Genomic DNA, 21,637 nt, shown 5'->3' with positions numbered 1-21,637 from the left:
CCATTTCCTGTGCCTGGATACCCTACACGGTTGTGATAGATAAATAGTCATGTATAGCACAAATCGTATGATCCCCATCTTTGCAAGTTATTGAAATCCTCTATCTTGGTACTGATATATGATGAATAATAAAAGAAATAGAAGGAGCCGCATCAAACACACTTACAACTCAAAAGGACCACAGACATCCCAATTCCATTGAAATCGAAGTATGCCATTTAGCTGACGCAAGCGAGTGGGGATGCATGCTTTTGATGTTGACTTTAAGAAATATCAATCCTGTGTGTGCATCGCGCCGGTAGCAGTGGTCTTCATCTTCAATGTCTTATTTACTTCAGACCTGTCATTGCTTTTGGCACTGTTGAGTTAGTGGTTGAAGGCTTCGTAGCTGACTTGCCTGACACCAAATTGGCAAGGAGTCTAATACATCAGATAAAACACTTGGTGTGCAAATAATTCCATGCCTGATAGATATACATTTGTCTCCTCATGGAGTATCATTCTTAGCATTAATATATTGGACCTCATGGAGTATCATTCTTAGCATTAATATATTGGAATAGAGTAAATTAAACGCTCACAAACTGCAACTGGAATTGATCATCGTTACTCCTAATCAACAACACCTAATGTTGATTTGCTTACTCCACATGTCTATCCATATCAATATCACCGAGCTTATTCAGGCGTCCTTCCCACGGAATCAGACAGCGGGGTGTCGGATAAAGTGTCAGCGGTTCAGCAGTCTCCGTCCTTGTCTCCACAACAATGGCCTGTGCACGAAAAAAGCATGCCACAAAAACATAAAAAGACCTTCTGGTGATTTTGAGCTCCTCGAGCTCGGGATGATGATGAAAAATATCAAGTTGCTCATTTCAGTGTTATCCAAGTGTAATCTCTCTATTATAACTATATGGTTTCTGGTTGGCCTTTTGACAGAATGAGCGATGATAGGCCCATTGAGAGGTTAAATCTGTTTGCGGTGAGGCGGCGTTTGGGATAAATCGTGTAAAATGGTCTTTGGATTGGATTCGGGAAATATATATATATATATATATATATATATATATATATATATATATATATATATATATATATATATGTATATATTCTTGAGAAATTATTGACACGGGGATTATCCCAATTATTTCCTGCTGTCTACCACCATTTGTAGGCCACCAGCCATGTGCGCGGTGAGCATCGGGACCAACGTTGGCTTCTGTCGCTCACCCTCCACCCTCCTCAGCGCGAACTCTCGGAGCACAGCCGCCGCAATGTACTTCATCTTGAGAAAGGCCATCTCCTTCCCCAGACAGATCCTTGGCCCGGCTTGGAAGACTGGGAACTTGAACGGCGACTCTCGCACCACCTCCCCGCTCTCCGACAACCACCTCCTGTGATCGAAATCCAGGCAGTTCTCCCCCCAGAGCCTCTCCATCCTCCCCATGCCGTAGGGGAAGTACGTCACCCGATCGCCTCCCCTGATCCGCGTCCCGTCGGGCAGCACGTCGTCGCTTACCGCGTGCTTAGAGTCCCACACCACCGGCGGGTACAGCCTCATGCTCTCGCAGAGGCAGGCTTCCAACGTTTTCATGTCTTTGAGCGCATGTAAGTCCGATCGTCCCTTGGCTCGTTTCGCTTCTTTGACCAGCTCTGCTTCGACCTCGGGGTGGCTTGACACGAGCCAGAAGAACCATGTCAGAGCCGCCGACGTCGTGTCCCTCCCCGCCATCACGAAGCTGATGACCATGTCGCGGATCACCTCTTCCTCGTGGCCTCCGGTGATGAGCCTCGACAGGAGGTCTTTGTGCTGTGTGCCATTCTCCAGCGTCGCCTTCCTCCTCCGAATTACCTCCATGATGGATGCATGGATCAGTTTCACCGCGGCTCGGAGCTGACGCTCGGAGCCGACGCCGAGCGCGCGCTTCGCCTTCCAGACCACGAAGACCGGCGCAGCCCCTCGCTTTGCGCTGATCGCCGAGGCCACCTCGAAGGCACCGGCGAGGGCCGACTCGGGCAGCGAGGGGTCGAGGAGGCCGGGGTCTGTGCCGAACGAGATCTTGCACACGGTGTCGAAGGCGAAGCGGCGGAGCAAGTCCTGCATGTCGACCACCCGCCGGTCGGCGCACGCGGACGACAGGATGGGTAGCAGTCTCTCGCCGACCTCGCGCTCCAGAACATTAACGACGAATTCACGCAGGGATCGGGCGCTGAACTCGTGGCTCGCGAGCTTGCGCTGCATGTGCCAGAGGTCACCGTCGGCGCTCAAGATGCCGCGCCCGAGGAAGTCGCCGAGGATGTCGGTGAAGGGCTTGCCCTTGGGATAGTTAGGGAAGTTGGTCTTGAGCATGTGCTCCAGATTCTCGGGGTTGGCAGTGACGACGATCCGACGAGCACCGAGGCGCCACATGACGAAGGTCAGGTTCGGCGATGCCTTGAGCATCTCCGTGTACCAATCCAATAGCCTGTGCCTGTTCTTATAGAACGGAAGCAACGATCCAATGACGGGGTGCACTTTGGGACCGTGGCACGAAGGAACGGTGCCAGCGGCCGACAGTCTCAGGACCAATCGGTGCAATATCAGGAAGAAGACAAAGAAGAAACAAAAGAGCAGTAGCGGAAGGGGTGGCATCGGAGGAGATGGCAAATGATTGCAGAAGCTGAACAATAACAGATAAGGGTTTTCACTGGGGAGAGAAACAGAGATAGACATAAGAGAGAGAGCGAGAGAGAGAGAGAGAGAGAGGGGTCGGAAGCAAGTAGGGACTGTTGGAATTTATATGGGGGAAAGGGAAAGGTGTGGTGTGCAATTGAGCACGTGCCGAAAAATGTAGCAACAATGCATATCCGTTATCAAGTAGTAGGCAAATAATACTAATATTGCCATGATAAAATGGCTTGGGTTAATCTTAATTAGGATTGAAGTAGAAAATGTATGGGACCAAAGAGTTTAAGATTAATCCGTGAAATCTATCCATCTTTTCTTTATCTTATCCCCTCGACGTTAAACCTGAATTGATCTAATTATCACTATTATTGTTTCTTTCGCTCCTATTCAAACACTCGGTCAAAAATTATTTCTGAAACTCAAAACTCTAATCTTTAGAATCAGTAGAGTTACTGTCAGATTCACTGTCTAAAAAGCAATCAATCCTTTCTTTTCTTCCTCTTTATCATATCTTTTTTCTCTGCTCTCGATCAAAAGCTCAATTGGATACACCTAATCTAGCCAAGATTCCCAATGACTTCTACTAATCTTCGATGTTCGATGAAGTCGCATTTGATTATATTAGCTGTCTCTTATTTCAATTTGGGTATATATAATATGTATATATATGACTTATAATTTAATTTTATTCTTTACAGAGGTTTATTTTATACCGAAGAAATAAAGTAAAATAAAATAAAAACATCGCATATTTGGATCAACAATCACCACAGTATGTATGCTGGATAGAACTCTGGATTTCTGGTGGCCATCCCTCAAATCCGAGTCCACAAATATCAAGTTGTGGTGTGGTTGAGAGCGAAAGCTATCAAGTCGATGATGGACCATTAGAAGCCAATTCTTTTCGATGAAGCTATAGAAAATATGCCCACTCAAAAAGAAATTAAAAAGAAGCCCCAAAAAAAAACAAAAAGAAAGAATTCAGGTACAATAATGATGATATCATAAAATATATTTTTATTTTTCATCGTTTCACACGACTAATGAATGATATGTCAAAAAGGAAAATTTTTTTTTCAAAACTAAAAGAAAATAATTATAGATCAATAATTAATAACATACTAGAAAGTCAATATAAGATTAATGTGATTCAACAAATCTCACCTACTTTCATAGAAAATTAGATTTTTTATTATGTAAAGTCAATTATATGATCCTTGAATTATCCCTATTTAAACATAAATCTATATTTTTTCTCTCTCATGTTCTTTAGAAATCTTAGAGGATAACCCTCTCTAGATGACTTAAAATATAACCTTATTTAAATATAACCTTATTTAAATATCAAGGTTTATCATATTTTATATTTCCTTGCTAAAGATAATGAAATATTTATAGAAAAATCAAATTTTAATCTTTAAGATTTTCTTACTTGCATCATTGATGACTCTCGTCTTAGAATTTCTAGTCCTTCGGACATATAGACTTTAGAAATCTAAAAATATTTGTTAATCATATGTGAAAACGACAACCAACACCTATAACAAAAATTCAGAATTATAAATAATAATAATAAATAATAAAGAGGATGATAATTAGTGGCCATGCTTCCTGTGTTCACCCACAATATGAGGACAGCGAGAAACAACAATAAAGGAGAACGAAATCATTTTTCATGTGGAAAAAACAAAATTAAGACCTTGAAATTTAAATTAAAAGATTTTTATTTATTGTTATTATTATTATTATTATTATTATTATTATTATTATTATTATTATAAAAGGGATACTTGACCGTAATTCTTGATGGAAACATTTGCTTTGTTGCCACACTTGCACTAGTGTTGGTAGTCCGCCCACAGCTTGTACTTACGCTCCATCCCTTGCTGGATGCGAGATGTATTGTGTTTCTTGTACCAAAGTAGTGGAATCATTCATGCGTCGAAGAGACCTATCGATGCAATAACTTGAGAAACCTTGAGATCGGACGGTAAGCATAGCCATTTTATTAGAGTGATTTTTCTAGAAAAGACTTTTATGTTGAGTTTTTCATTTTTTGTTTTCGTTTTTTTTCAAAATAGTATCTTATAATTTAAAAAACATTCAAATTATTTTTGTCACCTTTGCCTATACCATCTCGTCCATCATTTGTCATCTTTGCAAAGCCTTGTCTCTCTAGTGGAGAGACAACGGAGAGAGAGAAAAGGAAAACGAAAACGATGGATGAGTAAGGTGACAATGACCGATAAAAAATACAGTTTAATTACTATTGAAATTAAAATATACTATTTGAAATTAAATTAAATTTCAAATTAACACTACCGTTCTACCAAAATGTCAGCTTCAAATCGTATAATCATAATATAATTACACTGTTTTTAAAATTATTATGTGCAAATATAATTATATAAGAGTAGAGGTTCTGCCTATATTTACAATAATCTAAATATATTGGCCACAACACTTCTTCATACATAACTCAATATTATCTTAACGAAAGAAACCCTACACACTCCTCTTTCCATCTCCATTTGTACCTGTGGAGACAATTTTCTCCTTTTTTTTCTTTCTTTGCTTCTTTTTATTCTTATTATTTTCACTTTTTCGACATTAATGATGTCCTTATCGTGGCGTCACGTCGTAGTCGCAAGACAATGACATCCCGATTATATTATGCTACAGTATTTTTGAGCAAATAAGATCGAAAATACATCTGAGGACACGATTCGTGCCTTGACACATCTTCTAATCTATTTTATTTTTCTTTATTCCAATAAAGAAAGGAAGAAAAAGACATGTCCGGCAATCAACACATGCAAAAGATGCTTTAAATCATGCCATCCGAAACACCAGTCGGATACGGCAGAAGCTGTCATTACCTGATTTTGACTAAATGAGGTAAAAACAAGAAGAAGCGGCAGACAAACGGACGGCTCAGAAAGGCCTATTTGTTGACATTTAAAGCATGCACGTTGAGAACGTTTATTTAATGGACGGGAGAGAGCACCCAATTTTTCCCTCCTATTATTGAACACGTCGTACGGTCTCGTGACAAACGACGACGACACCGTAAGGAACTGTTATTTCCTTACGTATCCAATCCCTAAGTTTGTGAACGTAAATGCTACGCGTGTCGATTTTTTCGGCTCATAACTCATCCTTTATCTTTGTTTACTTCAAAAAAAAATTATATTTCATCAATCTCTAAGATTTTTCGTGCATCTCAAAAGAGGCAAAAGTAATTCTAACTCTTTAGAAACTTTCTCGATTGATAAACACATTTATTCGTGTCAACATCTAACAAGTGCAAAAGTCTATCTCTATCTCTAAATTTGTCTTCCATCTAAAAGAAGTTTGAATAAGATCCACAATCCCTTTTTTTTCTTTCTATTATTATTATTATTTATAATTAAATTTTACAATGATAATCTAATCAGACCGACGTGATTGATGACCTAATCAATTGTTGAGCATAGATATCAATCCAATATAATTTTTTAAAAAAATTATATTCTTTATCCCATAGAATATATTAAATCGATTATAAAAGTCCATCGAGTCAAATCAATTACTACATTACTCAAAAAAATTTTATTTATTTTGTAACTAACCTAAGCATAAAAACTTCATTCGATCTCGATTTTTTGTGTAGAACAATATTCGATAGAACATTTATATTCTTCTCTACTCAAATCAAGTTAGGTTGAATTAAATATCACCGACTATATTCTTCTCTACTCAAATCAAGTTAGGTTGAATTATATTCTTCTCTACTCAAATCAAGTTAGGTTGAATATAAAATAATCTATTGGCTCAAATCAATTACTATCTTACTAGAAATTTTTACTTTCCGTTTTGTAGCTGGCGTAAGCATCAAGAACTTCGTCCGATCTTGATATTTATGTCGATCAATACTTGATCGAACACTCATAATCTTATCTATTCAAAGCAAGTTAAGCTGATTCAACATCACTGGCATCTTCCATTTTAAATATTAAAGAACTCATTGGGTCAAATCAATTATTACTTTACTTGAAATTTTTTACTTTTTATTTTATATATGAACTAAGCATCAAGAATTTCATATGATCTCGATCTTTGTATAGATTAATATTTGATCAAACGTATATGATGTTCTCTCGTAAAATTAGATTGATTCAAACATTATCCATATCTTTCATATTAAAAAAAAAAGCCCATCGGACCAAACCAATTACTACTTTACTCAAAATTTTTATTTTTCATTTTATAGATCAACATCCGTGGATCTTTCTCTACGCGAACCAAGTTAGAATGAATCAAATATCACCGACATCTTTCATGTTGAATAAAATAAAGCCCATAGGGTCAAATCAATTACTACATTACTCAAAAATTTTATTTTTCATTTTGTAGCTGATATAAGCATAAGGAACTCTATTTTGATCTTTGTGTAGATCAACATTCTGAGTAAACATCTATGATTTTCTCTACTCAAATCAAATTAGGATGATTCAAACATCATCGACATCTTTCACGTTGAATGATTAAATCAATTACCATTTTACTCAAAATTTTTTACTTTTCATTTTTCTGTATATCGATATTCGATCAAACATACGTGATATTCTCTACTCGAACCAAGTTAGATTGATTCAAATATCACCGACATCTTTAATATTAAATGAAAAAAAAAGCTCATCGGGTCAAATTAATTACTTCTTTACTCGAAATTTTTTATTTTTTATTTTATAGTTGACCTAATCATTAAGAACTTTATTTAATCTCAATATTTGTATAGAATAATATTCAATCGAATGTTCGTGATATCCTCTACTCGAATCAAGTTAGTTAGGTTGATTCAAACATCACCGACATTTTCCACGTTGAATGAAAAAATGTGATTGTATTTACACCAAGAAATCTACTTGACAAGCAATCTCCCATTCAAACAAAAAAATGAACGCTTTATACGAATTTTATATTCAAATGTTCATGAGTATTCATCATACGTACTCAAATGTCTGATGCTTAATTGGTTTATACTAAATACATCATCGTTGGATTCTGAAATTTCGGACCCAAATCGGATCAGATTCGGGTCGGGTCGGGTCGGGTCGGGTAATAAGGCCTACCCACGAAGGTCTCGGGCTGGGCCCTGGTTTAACTATAAATCACCGACGGTGACGTTACCACTCCCGACCGGCCGCTCTCTATTTCTCGTGATCGGGAAGCTGGTTTGGGGATTATTAGGATTAGGGTTTTGGCTGAGCGACCGATCGATCTATTTCTTCCCATCTCATCAGGTTCTTGATTTGTCCAGCGTTTTTTCTCCGCGCTAATATCTTAAATCCAGCGTTTTGTTTGCAGGTTCGATCGTTTCTGGCATTTTTCCTCACTCACAGATCTCTTGAAACGGAAAAGTTTTGGATCTTTGTGTTCTTTCTTGCTTGTTGCAACTTCTTCCCCTTGGTCTGATCGCACGGGGCGCGTTTTCTTATCGTTATCAGATGGACTGGCAAGGGCAGAAGCGCGCGGAGATTCTGATGCAGATCATGCTCGTCGTGTCGGCGGTCGCTGCTTTCGGCGTCGGATACACCATCGGCTCCTTTCGGACGATGATGCTTGCATACGCCGGTGGAGTCGTGCTTACTACGCTGATCACTGTGCCCAACTGGCCCTTCTTCAATCGCCACCCCTTGAAGTGGTTGGATCCGAGCGAAGCGGAGCGTCATCCGAAGCCACAGGTGAACTCTGCTGCCGCTTCTTCCAAGAAGAAAGCAGCAAAGCACAAGTAGGAGTCAGTATTCTGGCACCGATGAGCATGTCATTGGGGCTTATGCTGTTCGAATTCTATTTGCGGAGTCATGTTGTGGCAGTGCCTTATGCTTTCCGTGATGTTGTCTCAAAGCAACTTTAGCATCACATATCCATTGAGCTAATGGTTAACTCATACTTCAAACTTCTAAGTATTTTAGCTAAGCCTTATGTTGTCTTTCTTTTCCTTATACCGTTTGTTTGTTACTCCAAATGCCATGCTATTAGTTCCTTTATTATATGTTTCTTTTTTCTTGTGTGAGCATATGTGCAGGCAAAGCATATATCACCTTGTTAACTAGTAATGGAAATCTGTGTTCTCCTTACAAAATCAGTGAAATAGCTCTTATGCACTGGATGGAAATGGTTGATGACTTGATCATGTCTTCAAAATTTTAGTGTGATATTCGGTTCTAATTTTGCATTGCTGTTGCCTTTGAACCTCGAAGTGGTCTAGGTTTGACAATCATGTTTTATATATTTGGACTCTTTCCTCTTAATTTCAACAAATGATGATGACCAAGATGCATTTTGTGGAACAAAACTCTTTCTCTCTCAGTTATTATCAGAAGTGGGATCGAATTCTCTTTGGTGGTCTATAATGAAATATCATGTCAAGAAAACCACTGTTCATGATTAGGAAGCAAGAAGCATATCCAATTCTAAGATCCGAAAAGGTTTTCTAAAGTTATTCTAAGATCCAAAAGCATATCCAAAGGATTTATCTGAAAACAATTGCTTGAAAAAATGGATAAAAGAGTAGAGATTTTCGTATTATTGACTTAATAGTAGCTTATGATGGAATTCTTAGAGATAAATGCTGTTGATTTTTGTAAAAGGAGTTCGAATGGATTCAATGATGTGATCAAAGAGATAATTTTGGTTACTAGTGTTAGGTAATCTAAGACACAAGATTAAATGGTTTCCTTTGTTGTAGGCTAGTACGAAGGAACAATATTAGGTTATTATCAAGTTATACTTAAATGGATAAATTTGCCACTGATTTATTTGGTAAAATTTTCAGTTTGCATGTATGTGTGTTTCTTCCCTTTTCTGTCTGGGTTTTATAGGATATAGATTAATAGGCTGTAATCTACACCACTATGATCTTGCAGAATTACCTGTAAGATATTTCTATGTATTAGAAGCTAAGTACCCAGTTACTATGTAATCAAATTTTCCCATATTTTAATAGTTAGTGTTGTGTTCATTCTGAAAACATGATATATAATATGTTATCTAGGATTTAGATTACAATCTTCATAAATATAACCTTACAAAATAATACCCAAGTATTCTCATCTTTAGGAACTAAGGTGCTAGGTACCATGTTTATAAGATTTCCTGCCTCCTAATAGTTAGTGGTGTCTTCACTTATTGAGTTGTTTCATTAAAAAATTAGTATGTTTTTTTCTTAAATGTCAGATTTGGTAATGCCTTCTATAATTTGAGCGCATGGTTTATGTTATCTTTTACATGGCAAGCATGGTCGTAGTGTCTCTGGTGTTCTGGTCGATGTGCGTGTTATCTTATTTTTCTTGTTCTTTTTTCCTGAATGGTTAAAGTTATCTTTTACATGGCAACCATTGTTGTAGGGTCTGTGGTGTTCTGGTCAATGTGCGTGTTATGTTATTTTTCTTGTTCTTTTTTCCTGAATGGTTTATGTTATCTTTTACATGGCAAGCGTGGTTATAGGGTCTGTGGTGTTCTGGTCGATGTGCATGTTATCTTATTTTTCTTGTTCTTTTTTACTGAATGGTTTATGTTATCTTTTTTACATGGCAAGCCTGGTTGTAGGGTCTGTGGTGTTCTGGTCGATGTGCATTTTATCTTATTTTTCTTGTTCTTTTTCCTGAATTATTGATGTTAATTACAGCATACACTGGTTTCTACTTGATTGTGAATTGTGCAATTATGTCAACTTTACATCAATTTTGGTTCTTCTTACACGGTATGTTTACTGGAGTTCATAGCCAAATTGGATTCTGGAGTTTGATCATATGATGCAGCAGCTCGGTTGCTGATGAAACTTTCTGTTCATTGCTTTTTCTCAATCAACATTTATTGTGTCTGATCCAATTCATTGATTTAGCATGAGTTTTTCACTATACTTTGGAAATACTGATGCAATGGTACTATTTTCTTGATGGGGAAAATGTTTTGTGATATGTAATCGTTATGAAACTTGATGATCAAATAGTTGTGTTGCAACAAATCACAATGCAGATGGTCTAAATTTAGTGTAGCTTCATGGTTTTCTGACATGGATTCTTCATTTTGTACTCAGTTTGGGTGTTCCTACAGTTGTAAAGATATGGAAGCTCCTTGTTCTAAGGATGGTAGTCTTTTGGACTCTATCCTAAGCATGTTGACATGGAGCAATGTAGAAGTGCCTTAGCCAAGTATATACTTGTCCTTCAGTTTATTGTCATAATCCATCTTAATAAACTAGACATATGGTGGTTGCCTAAGGTTATACACCACATTTATTTATGTAGAAAGTAATTGCTGCAACTTGTTTATCTGGCTTACCCAGAGAAGAGTGTTTCTCATTTTAAGCTGTTGTTTTTGTTAATTCTTTTCATTATTTGAGACCCTTAGACTGTGTTCATCTATTTTGAATAAAAAAATAAAGAAATGCAAAGCATTATCAACTATATATATTTTGTTTTATACTTCTCTAAAGATATGTCTGCATTTTTCTGAAAGCCTTTTCCATCACTTTGGAAATATTTTATTGTTGTTGAAAGCATTTTTTTTTCTTCTCTTATTGTTGTTATTGTTATTATTATCGTCGTTGTTTATCGGTTAGTCTGATTATTAAAGACCCTCAAATGAAAAAAATTTATGGGCTTGCATAGCTTGATATTGACCATGATATTAATTTATTTTTTCTAGTGAAAGCATGTAATTTTATGGTAAAAATTTGGTACACCAAAATCTATAGCTCCAAGTGATGTCTCTCTCATGCCAACCCTCCTCCCTTGCCTTGACTTGGTGGTAGGTGTAGTACCCACCAAACAACAAGCAAAATTGCAAATTGATGATGATGACATTATTGATGAAAATGAATGGTGATTATGATGCATCTCTCTCTGTGCTCCTTCCACTCAATGTCCTTGAAATTGCAAAATAAGTGCATAAGAATAGACAGCCAAGGTTTGACACATTCTATGAAGTACAAGTGGAAGTGTTCTTTGTCAGGGAAAAGAAAAGGTTCATAATTCAGTAAATAATAATAATAATAATAATAATGATGATGATGATATAATTTTAAAATAATATATTTATTATAAGTGGAAGTTCTTTGCCATGAAAAATACCCAAAAATTCAATAAAAATAAAAATAATAAGGAAATAAATATACTTTTTTTCATGATTTTTGTTGTAATAATTAAATTCCATTGTAAAAAATGATTTAGCCATGCAAAGTGAAAACTCTGTTATATATATATATATATATATCCTAAACCCATTAGACATAAAAAAAAGAACTTGTATATTTTCATAGAGTAAAATTGTTGGCCTTCAAGCAAGGCAAGTTTGCATACACTAATTTATAACTTCAATCTCTCTCTCTCTCTTTGAAGGCAAGTTTGCATACACTAATTTATAACTTCAATCTCTCTCTCTCTCTCTCTCTCTCTCTTCATTTTCTACCGCCACTTTCCCTTTCATTCTTATCCTCTTTTCTACTCATTTGTTCCTGTTAGTTTCAACTTTCTCGGCTGCCCCTCTCATCCTCCTCCTTTAAGATTTGTACACCAATTAAATGTCTAAAAATTACTAAAAGGAAATATTTTATTATAAAAGTTTTCATGCATTGCAGGGGTTATTAAGGCCAATGTGTTGTCGAGTCAGCTATCTCAGTGATCCTTATCCCACCCCATCCATGCCAAAATTCTCCTCTCTCCCTCCCTCTCTCTCTCTCTCTCTCTCTCTCTCTCTCTCTCTTAGGTCAGCTTCCACGGTGATCCTTATCCTACCCCATCCAGTCTCAATTCTCTCTCTCTGTCTGTCTGTCTAATTGTGTGTGTTAGATTGTTGGCTGAATAAATAAATATCTCAAATTCCAAGAACCTGAAATCAACATCTTCATTTTGAGCGATGTGCTACCCTACCAACCATACATATCTTATTTCTTACTATATAAGAGAGGGAGAGGAACACTCCTTCATCTTCTTGCCACTATAGTAAGAGTTTACTTCTCATCTCAACCTTGTCCCCTTCCTATTATTAGGCATAAGAAGTATGCTTATCTCCTTCATTTACATATCACAAGTTTCAAATGGTGATCACATCATGCCTAATCATTTAGCTTTTTATTGAGGGGGTTTACATTTTTATTCTAAAAATCTTTTAGTATATATCAGCCAACTTAGTTGATAAAAATCTTATCCAATCTCATATTCACCCCCCTTACCTTTCCTAATTGTCATAGTCCCTCAGTTCACATGATCCATGAGCTCTTACAATAAGAAGAAAAATTTATATTTCTTTGTTTTGGCCAATAGACATGTCCAGACAAGAAGACAAAGTTAAGATTGACTGGGTCTGTGAGAGATAGTGAAATCTTCTCTCCTGCCACACTAGGAAGCTTCATCCTCACATGTTATACAGTAGTATGTTGCATGACATGCGAATCATACCCATGTAAAAAACATTCCATATGTTACACATCATCAGATTGATAGCATTCGGATAATTACTTGGATTGTCGCAAATGTTCATCACACAACCAAATCCAATCAGGCCATCCTATCGTTGAATCTGTCACAAACAAAAAAAAAATCTAAATCTCGCATGCGATTTGGTCGTGACCAGAGTCTCGTCACACAACTTTCCCATCACTTTCGAACCAATAATATTTTGATTGGATATTGAATCTTCAATTTCTTTTATTTATTAGTAGATCAATATATTTATTTATTTTCTTTTTACCATCAAATAAGAATGGAAAGTTTTTCGTCTTCTAAATAAATTAAAAAGAAAAACTAGATCATAAAAAAAAAAAAAGAGTGTTGAGATTGAAAAGGTAGACAATGTTGACTCTTAGCATAATTTTAATCGATTACAATGCCATATGATCACAATTGACCTTAACAACTAACGAGTATTTTATTGATTGTATTTTCCACGACTTTATGGCGATCACTTTCGATCACAATGACTCCGAGAGAACATGGAAACTTCACACATCCCTCAGTTTCTTCTTCTTCTTCCTTATTTTTTTAGAGTAAAAGGGATGTCAATAAGTTTCATAGTATTTAATTGGATTTGTTTCATATCCATTATTATTATTATTATTATTATTATTGGCTATCCAAATCTATCTATGTTGGAAATCTTTAATTGGATTGCGAATGAGTTCGAATTAAAACTAGAAATCCAAATTGGATTCATCATTATTGATTTTTTATTAACATAAAATAAACTTAAATCATTTTATTATTATTTTTAAATATATAAATGACAAAGATGAGATTTAGGATTTTATCTTAAATCATCAAAGTTTGTTATCGTCTAAGCAAATCTAATTAATACATTCAAATATATCGGATGAGGATTTGAACATTCACCGACTAGTATATCATCAATAGATCAATATTTTAGATATACTATATGACATTCTCGTAGTATTAATATGTCCTTATGACCTCATAAGATCCCTTAGAGATATATTTAAGTCAATTAGGTTTTGAGTTCATATAGTTACTTATTAGGAGGTTGACATCCATAATCTTATCAAACTAAAATCTTAGTGCTGGTGAAACTTTAATTAATATAATAATAATCATTACAATGCATTAAAACAGATCAAGTATTGTCATAACAGGCTTTGTATAATAATAAATAATCACACTCTTTTTTGAAAAAAAATATGAAAAATATCAAAAAAAAATAAGAGTAAATTTTCAGAAAAAACTTGTACTTCCAGAGGTGCCCCATATTTCAAAAATTCCCAAATAATACCCCCTTTTTTTTTCTAGTACTTGAAATACCTCTCTGCAATAAGTCCAATTATAATTTTTTCATTAATATAAAAAATTATAATATAGTACAAAAATATTTATATTTTTAAAAATATTATATATATATTTTTAAAAAAAATTTGTATAACAATATTAAATTATGGTATTTTTGGGTATTATTGAACAATAAAACATAATTTTAAAAAATATTACAACTAGATCGAGTGGATCTATACATAACAAAAAAAAGTTAAATATTATATAAAAATAAGATATTATTTGAAAATTTTAGAAACGAGGGGTATTTTTCGAAAAAAATATCTCCTAAGAGGGATTTTTTTAAGACTTCAAAGATGATAATAATAATAATAATAATAGCAATAAATAAATATTTATTTATTTATTTTTGGGTTCACTTATCCTGTCTTCACAATTCCCCTTCTCCTTCTCCCTTTAAATACTCACGTCTCTCCCCCTCTCTTTCCTCCTCTCTGTCTCCTCAGCTTCCTCCAACCATCTCGCTCTTTCTGCGTTCTCTGCCCATAATATAAGCGGGTTAAAATCCAGATTTGGGTATAATTTATCGCCCTCCCTCCCTTTTTCTTTGGTTTGCATCACTCTGTCACAGATCGGAGATGTCAAATTTTGTTTGTTTATTTGAATTCGTAAATTTTCTCCAAAAGTCTTCGCTTTTTCATGTTTCCTTTACTTTTTTCCCCCTTTTCTTGGCCATCTTTTCTTGTTTCTTCATCTTGCTATTCGGAAATTTGTCAAGCAGGTTTGGTTTTCTAGGGTTCTCACCAAGAAAGATTTTCTTTTTTTCTCCGTGATCTCCCCCCTCCGTTCCGTGTGCCTTTTATTTTGTTTTATTCGATTGCAAATCTGTTTTGCTGAGTGAATATTTCGGATCTTTGAAGCTGTGTTCATATTCTTCCATCTTTTTCCCCAGTTGTTATAGATTTGGATGCATGTGTTGTTGATTATTTTGGTTTTGTCATATTCTTTTAGATTTGGTTTATTTTGGTTCATTTGCATCAAAGAATTGTGACATGGACGAGGAGGAGTAGCTGTCTAATTGTGAGGTGTTGAGCGTATGATAGGAAGTAGGTTTTGGTTAAAAACTTTTTCCGGTAACTGCTGCTGCAGAAAGTCTTTTAAGTTTCTACATGAAGCTTATTACTTGACTTTTTTTTTCCATAAACCAAAAACTTGCGCCTTCAGGTTCTTAAGTTTTATGTAGTACAGAATAATGTACCCTTAAGCTTCTCAGGCTAATGGTGTAGGCATTACCGGTACATGCTTCTGGAAACTATTATGAAAATTTGGGTACTTTGTTCTATTTCATCGTTTAAAATTGATATGTTTCTCATAGAATAATGGATGGGTTACAATGTACTCAAGAATTCTTTTTTTTCTTGTGTGAATATAAACACGATGTTTGAGTCATAAATTATTGTTTCTTCTGATGAGTCTTGTTCTTAGAAGCAGCTAGGATTTCCTTGCAGAAGTAAATCAACTGATATATCGTTCTACGGCATTCATTTTCTCACTTAAACTGACCGCTCATAATATTAATTAGGAATTGGACAAAGGATCAGTAATTTGCTTATGTATTCTTATGGAATTTAGTGTGTACGGTCAACCCTAAAAGGGGCTTAGTTGTGTACCTTATCGTTGATTGTGATGCAGTAATCATATAAACTCTCAAAAGTGGGTTATTTATCTAGATACTGTCTTGTGGATCCACATGTTTCATATGCCTAAGTAGCTAGATATTGATGAGTTGTCTCAGTTCATTCATTTCTCGATAACTTCTCTTCCAAAGTTTTGCTGCCATATTGAAGTTATACATAATGATGATATGCTCTTATAGGTGTCACAGTTTGAAAACAGGGCTTTAATTTTGATATTTACAAATTGTTAGGACTGTTTGATAAGTCCCTGCTTCATCATATACATGTCTCTCCTAACTGAACTTATAGGATAATGGTTATCCTTGACATCAATCGTTATCATACAACTTTCTGTTTGTAGCATCAGTATGCTGACTGTGAACTATTAAACAAATTAAGTGATCAGAATTTGAAGACTGGTTCATTATTATTATTTTTTTCTTTCTTGTGTTTCGGGTGAGAAGAAATTTTAGTTTCTTTTCATGGTACATTGGGGTAATGACATGCTAAAAAGGTTATAATATCTGATCTTCTGGACCTGTTGAAGAACCTTTGGTACATAATTTCTGTTAGCATACAGTCATGATTTATGGCTTGCCAGCATTTCTTGTATGTGATCCATCCACTCGTAGTTGTCGTTCACATTTTGCAAGTAGTTTCTGTGAAATATGTTTTGGAAAAGTTGGAAGGTTAAAGAAAAAAAATTGACAATTATTCTCTTCCATGTGTGGCTTCAGTTGACTCTAAATGGATTCAACTGCTGGTTAACTGCCGTTCAAGTTTTATGGCCTTGGGTAATTGTTCCTACTCTCTCTTCATATCCCTGTATATATATATATATATCTTGTGTGTCTGTGTGTAACATCTTTACACTTTTCAATCAATTTCATAGTTTTCGGGGCGATGTTTGGGGGAGAGAACAAGAAATATGCCATCAAATTCGAGCAGAGTGCCTGCACGTTGATTCGAAAGAACTATCCAAAGAACAGCAACTGTGGAATGGCATTCAGAACAACATCAGTAAAACAGAAAACATCCTCGGGATCTGCACCTGTGTTGTTTGGATCATTGCCATCATTCGTTCCTTTGTCTCTTAAGATCCCTATAGATGATGGATACCACGAATCTTTCTCTCTAGATTGCTGTTTCTTATAACGATATTGATTATTGTTCAAGTTGCTCAAGGATTTGATTGGGCCAGCAAGGAAGTTCAGAAATCTAAGTCATTTTCAAAATGCCCAGTTTAGCAATGCCTGGTCTTGTTGGTGCCAGGAAAAGGTTTGTTGATTCGGAAGTGCATCGGAATGTTCCAGTTCAAACTAACCTGGCAACTCAGAAAGTTTCAGCTGGGTTCACCCTGCAACCACCCCAGTATTTATGCCACCCTGTTATTCCTGGTTTACCTGATGATGTGGCTAAGTTCTGTCTTGTCCTTGTGCCTCGGAGTTACCTCCCTGTTATGGGTGCTGTTTGCAAGAGATGGAGGTCATTCATTAAAAGTAAGGAGTTCCTGGGTATAAGAAAGGAGGCTGGAAAGCTTGAGGAGTGGGTGTATATCTTAACTGGTGATGCCCAAGGAAGGGAGAACCATTGGGAAGTCTTAGTTGGCCCAGGGGATAAAAGCATGGTGCTTCCTCCAATGCCTGGTCCTGTTAAAGCTGGGTTTGGAGTTGTTGTTATTGATGCCAACCTTTTTATCATTGCTGGCTACTCGGTTGACATCGGAAAAGAGTGTGTTTCAGATGATGCTTATCAGTATGATTCTCGGGTTAATAGGTATGTGATATGATTCTTAAACATATTATGTGCATGTTTTTCTTATTCTTGCATAGTGACGTTATTGAACAAAGTTTCTGAATAAACAGTGACTTTTTAAAATCATTTTTCCTATCTTTGGTCTAGGTTATTAATCCAACCAAGCTACAGATCTAGTAGTTTGTAAAAATCAGCTTTAGGCCACTAGGTGGACTGACTAATGAGATGTAGCCGTGTATCTTTCCCCAGTATTATGATTGTTCGGATCAGCACAAATAAATAGTAATTGTAAGCTTCGTAGATCATCGTATCAATATTTTTGTTTTCCTTGGACTTGCAAAAGTAGCCAATGATTGTTGTAACTATAATTGGTTTATCTTTTCTATGACGAATTTGTTTGCAAATTTCCAGTTTACAGTAATAAGGGTTAAGTCTTTTATTACAGATGGAGCACATTAGCCAAGATGAACGTTGCTCGCCGTGACTTTGCCTGTTCTGAGCTTGATGGTGTTGTATACGCTGTGGGGGGGTTTGATTCTAATGGTGACAGCTTATCGAGTGTTGAAGTTTATGACCCAGACAGAAACAAGTGGACCTTAATCGAAAGCCTTCGCTGCCCAAGGTGGGGTTGCTTTGCTTGCGGCTTTGAAGGTAAGCTCTATGTCATGGGTGGGCGTTCTAGCTTCACAATTGGCAATTCCAGGTTTGTGGATGTGTACAATACGGAGCACCACTCATGGTGCGAAATGAAAAATGGCTGTGTTATGGTCACTGCACATGCTATGCTGAACAAAAAGCTTTTCTGTATCGAGTGGAAGAATCAGCGGAAGTTGGCAATATTTAATCCAGCTGACAACTCATGGCAAAAGGTCCCTGTGCCTGTTACGGGGAGCTCGACCATAGCATTCCGCTTGGGAATATTTGAAGGCAAGCTGTTGCTTTTCTCACTCAAGGAGGTGCCTGGGTACCGGACACTGCTGTATGATCCTGATGCTCCGGTAGGATCTGAATGGAAAACAACTTCGCTTAAGCCTTCTGGGTTGTGTTTGTGCAGCGTGACGATCAAAACATGAAGGGTCACATTATCGGGCATGTTGCTGCTGCTTGGGGTTTTGTGAATGATTGTTACTGTTTGTATGCGACGTGGAATTGCATTCAAGACTTGAATTCTCCTGTGTCCCAGCCATTATGAACTCTGGAATGCATGACTTGTTAAACCTTGGTAACATTTGCTTCTTCTTTCTTACCAATATTTGTTTATGCTTCTATTTTGTATTATTAAGTGACCGCAGAACACCGATTTGATTTAGAATCTGTTTGCAGCTCGAGTTTCTTTTGCTTTATGGGTCCTAATTGTCCTCCAGAACTGTAATTTACCATTCAGTGTTAGCCATAATGATCAAGTCCATGGCAATACGGTATCAACTGATTGGCAGAGCAGCATAAGAAGTGGTAGGGTGCCCGGCAGAGCCAATTTTACTTGAAACCTTTGTTTCGAGAATGTCTGGTGTGATTCGTGCACTGGCGCTGTTTGATTTTGTTTACTACAAACCAGATTAACGTTAGAAGAGTCTGTATCTATTGTGTTTTGCTGGAAAGTTTCAACTTGAATCAGGTCCACCGGTTGCAGAAATGCAACTTTTTCTTCCACTTACTAATTCTGGCAGCTCTTTAGAACACAATATGTGAATATGGTTTGTATGTTCTCCAAATATATATATATATATTTATACACCATATTCACATAATATGTGATTCTTCCACTCCATACAGAAAAGCTTCTTGTTCAGCACAGCTTGTGCAGTGACCATAACACAGCCATTTTTCGTTTCGCACCATGAGATGTGCTCCGTATTGTACACATCAAGAAACCTGGAACTGCCTGCCAATTGTGAAGTTAGAACTCCCGCCGGCCCATGACATAGAGCTTACCTTCAAAGTCGCAAGCAAAGCAACCTCACCTTGGGCAGCGAAGGCTTTCGATTAAGGTCCACTTGTTTCTGTCTATGTCTTCGCTTTCGATTAAGGTCCACTTGTTTCTGTCTATGTCATAAACTTCGACACTCGATAAGCTGGAGAAATGTAAACAGAAGACTTCACTCTTATCACTGTAAACTGGAGAAATGTAAACAAATTTCTCGTTGACTACTTTTGCATGTCCAAGAAAAATAAAAAAAATTGAGACAATGGTTTATGAAGTTTTTTTTTGATAAATCAATATGTATGCGGTTCATCGTTGGTGCGATCCGTAGACTTGTGAAGAATTATATATTTTAGGTGATGGGTGTATCTGTACGATTTTATCCTTTCGAAACTCAAGAGCTTCAAAACAACATCTCTAAAGTTAAGAACGATCTGATGAACTTATGAGCTCTTGATTCCTGATTAAGATTAAATATATTTATCACTCTCAATTATTATTTACTTGTGCTGATATCAACAACAATCATAATACACGGAGGAAAGATAAATGAATTCAGTTAAAAAACAGTCACTGTTTATTTAGAATAAGAAAAACATGCACATAATAAGTTTAAGAATCATATCACATACCTATTAACCCGAGAATCATACTGATAAACATCATCTGAAACACACTCCTTTCCGATGACAACTGAGTATCCAGCAATGATGAAAAAAGGTTGGCATCAATAACAACAACTCCAAACCCAGCTTTTAACAGGAGCATACTTTTATCCCCTGGGCCAACTAATACTTCCCAATGGTTCTCCCTTCTTCCATCGGCGTCACCAGTTGAGGTATACACCCCACTTCTTATATTTATAAATATGTGATATCAACATGTACATTAATTCAAGATTTGTAAATATTTTTTTTAGAAGTTCAATAATTTTTTTTTCATCTTAGTTTTCTTTTCTACTATTTGATTTTAGACTAATAATACCTTATTACTATTATTCAAGAAAGAATTATACTTATAATTCTTTCTTTGTTGTACATTTATTTAGAGTCAACAGAGAGAAGCCACACATGGAAAAGAATCCGACTATGAGTGGATGGATCACATAACAGAAATGCTGACAAGACATAAATCATTTACCAAAGGTTCAATAAAGAATGAACCAGTCTTCAAATTCTGATCACTTAATTTGTTGAATAGTTCAGAGTCAGCATACTGATGCTACAAACAGAAAATTGTATGATGATGATTGATGTAAAGGATAACCATTATCCTACAAGTTCAGTTAGGAGAGACATGGATATGATGAAGCAGGGACTTATCAAACAGTCCTAACAATTTGTAAATATCAAAATTAAAGCCCTGTTTTGAACATGTGACATCTATAAGAGCATATCATCATTATGAATATAACTTCAATATGGCAGCAAAACAAACAGAGGTTATCAAGAAATGAATGAACTGAGACTGCTCATCAATATCTAGCTACTTAAGCATACCAAACATGTGGATCCACGAGGCAGTATCCAGATAAATAATCCACTTTTGAGAGTTTATATGATTGCTGAATCACAATGATAAGGTAGACAACTAAGCCCCTTTTAGGGCTTAGTTACTGATCCTTTGTTCAATTCCTAATTAATATTATGAATTAGGAACCGTGTTATTTTGAATCTTGATATCAACTACAAATAATCTTGACCACTTGATTATTTCACTCGGGGATGTAGCTCAGATGGTAGAGCGCTCGCTTAGCATGCGAGAGGTACGGGGATCGATACCCCGCATCTCCATCTGTGTTCTTTCATGTATTTTTCTTAAAATTATTATTTATTCAAATAATAAGAATCCA

The 21,637-nt window shown here is 36.2% G+C and overlaps 3 protein-coding genes and 1 non-coding gene across 6 annotated transcripts; 3 read left to right on the top strand and 1 right to left on the bottom strand.

Annotated features, from left to right (window-relative positions):
- Positions 1 to 1,007: 1,007 nt before the first annotated feature.
- On the bottom strand, positions 1,008 to 2,720 carry LOC135588449 (cytochrome P450 94B3-like). The gene has a single exon (XM_065080581.1). It carries the CDS (start codon positions 2,711 to 2,713, stop codon positions 1,145 to 1,147), a length of 1,569 nt encoding a protein of 522 aa, XP_064936653.1. The 5' UTR covers positions 2,714 to 2,720; the 3' UTR covers positions 1,008 to 1,144.
- Positions 2,721 to 7,818: 5,098 nt separating this feature from the next.
- LOC135589204 (signal peptidase complex subunit 1-like) lies at positions 7,819 to 8,655 on the top strand. 2 transcript variants are annotated; one of them, XM_065081488.1, is made up of 2 exons: positions 7,819 to 7,953; positions 8,158 to 8,655. In XM_065081488.1, the coding sequence occupies exon 2, from the start codon at positions 8,158 to 8,160 to the stop codon at positions 8,443 to 8,445; it is 288 nt and encodes a 95-aa protein (XP_064937560.1). In that variant the 5' UTR covers positions 7,819 to 7,953; the 3' UTR covers positions 8,446 to 8,655. The 2 variants fall into 2 exon arrangements, with proteins under 2 accessions (XP_064937560.1, XP_064937561.1); XM_065081489.1 differs by having other exon boundaries at positions 7,861 to 8,017.
- Positions 8,656 to 14,907: 6,252 nt separating this feature from the next.
- Positions 14,908 to 19,192, top strand: LOC103996042 (F-box/kelch-repeat protein At1g67480). Of its 2 annotated transcripts, XM_009416840.3 has the most exons (4): positions 14,908 to 15,009; positions 16,847 to 16,903; positions 17,002 to 17,885; positions 18,310 to 19,192. In XM_009416840.3, exons 3-4 carry the CDS (start codon positions 17,344 to 17,346, stop codon positions 18,935 to 18,937), a joined length of 1,170 nt encoding a protein of 389 aa, XP_009415115.2. In that variant the 5' UTR covers positions 14,908 to 15,009; positions 16,847 to 16,903; positions 17,002 to 17,343; the 3' UTR covers positions 18,938 to 19,192. The 2 variants fall into 2 exon arrangements, with proteins under 2 accessions (XP_009415115.2, XP_064936652.1); XM_065080580.1 differs by having other exon boundaries at positions 14,913 to 16,903.
- Positions 19,193 to 21,505: 2,313 nt separating this feature from the next.
- On the top strand, positions 21,506 to 21,578 carry TRNAA-AGC (transfer RNA alanine (anticodon AGC)). Its single transcript has one exon. It is a non-coding gene; the product is annotated as a tRNA-Ala (tRNA).
- The last annotated feature ends 59 nt before the right edge of the window (positions 21,579 to 21,637 follow it).

This window comes from Musa acuminata, chromosome BXJ1-8, assembly GCF_036884655.1.
Source record: "Musa acuminata AAA Group cultivar baxijiao chromosome BXJ1-8, Cavendish_Baxijiao_AAA, whole genome shotgun sequence".
Lineage (NCBI taxonomy): Eukaryota > Viridiplantae > Streptophyta > Magnoliopsida > Zingiberales > Musaceae > Musa > Musa acuminata.
Note: the sequence above shows the minus strand (reverse complement) of the source record. Positions and strands in the feature narration are given on the sequence as shown.

Coding starts and splice junctions, on each gene's coding strand:
- LOC135588449 (XM_065080581.1), bottom strand. CDS start 2,713: ATGTCTATCTCTGTTTCTCTCCCCAGTGAAAACCCTTATCTGTTATTG.
- LOC103996042 (XM_009416840.3), top strand. CDS start 17,344: ATGCCCAGTTTAGCAATGCCTGGTCTTGTTGGTGCCAGGAAAAGGTTT. Junction 17,886..18,309: donor TATGATTCTCGGGTTAATAG/GTATGTGATATG, acceptor CTTTTATTACAG/ATGGAGCACATTAGCCAAGA.
- LOC135589204 (XM_065081488.1), top strand. CDS start 8,158: ATGGACTGGCAAGGGCAGAAGCGCGCGGAGATTCTGATGCAGATCATG.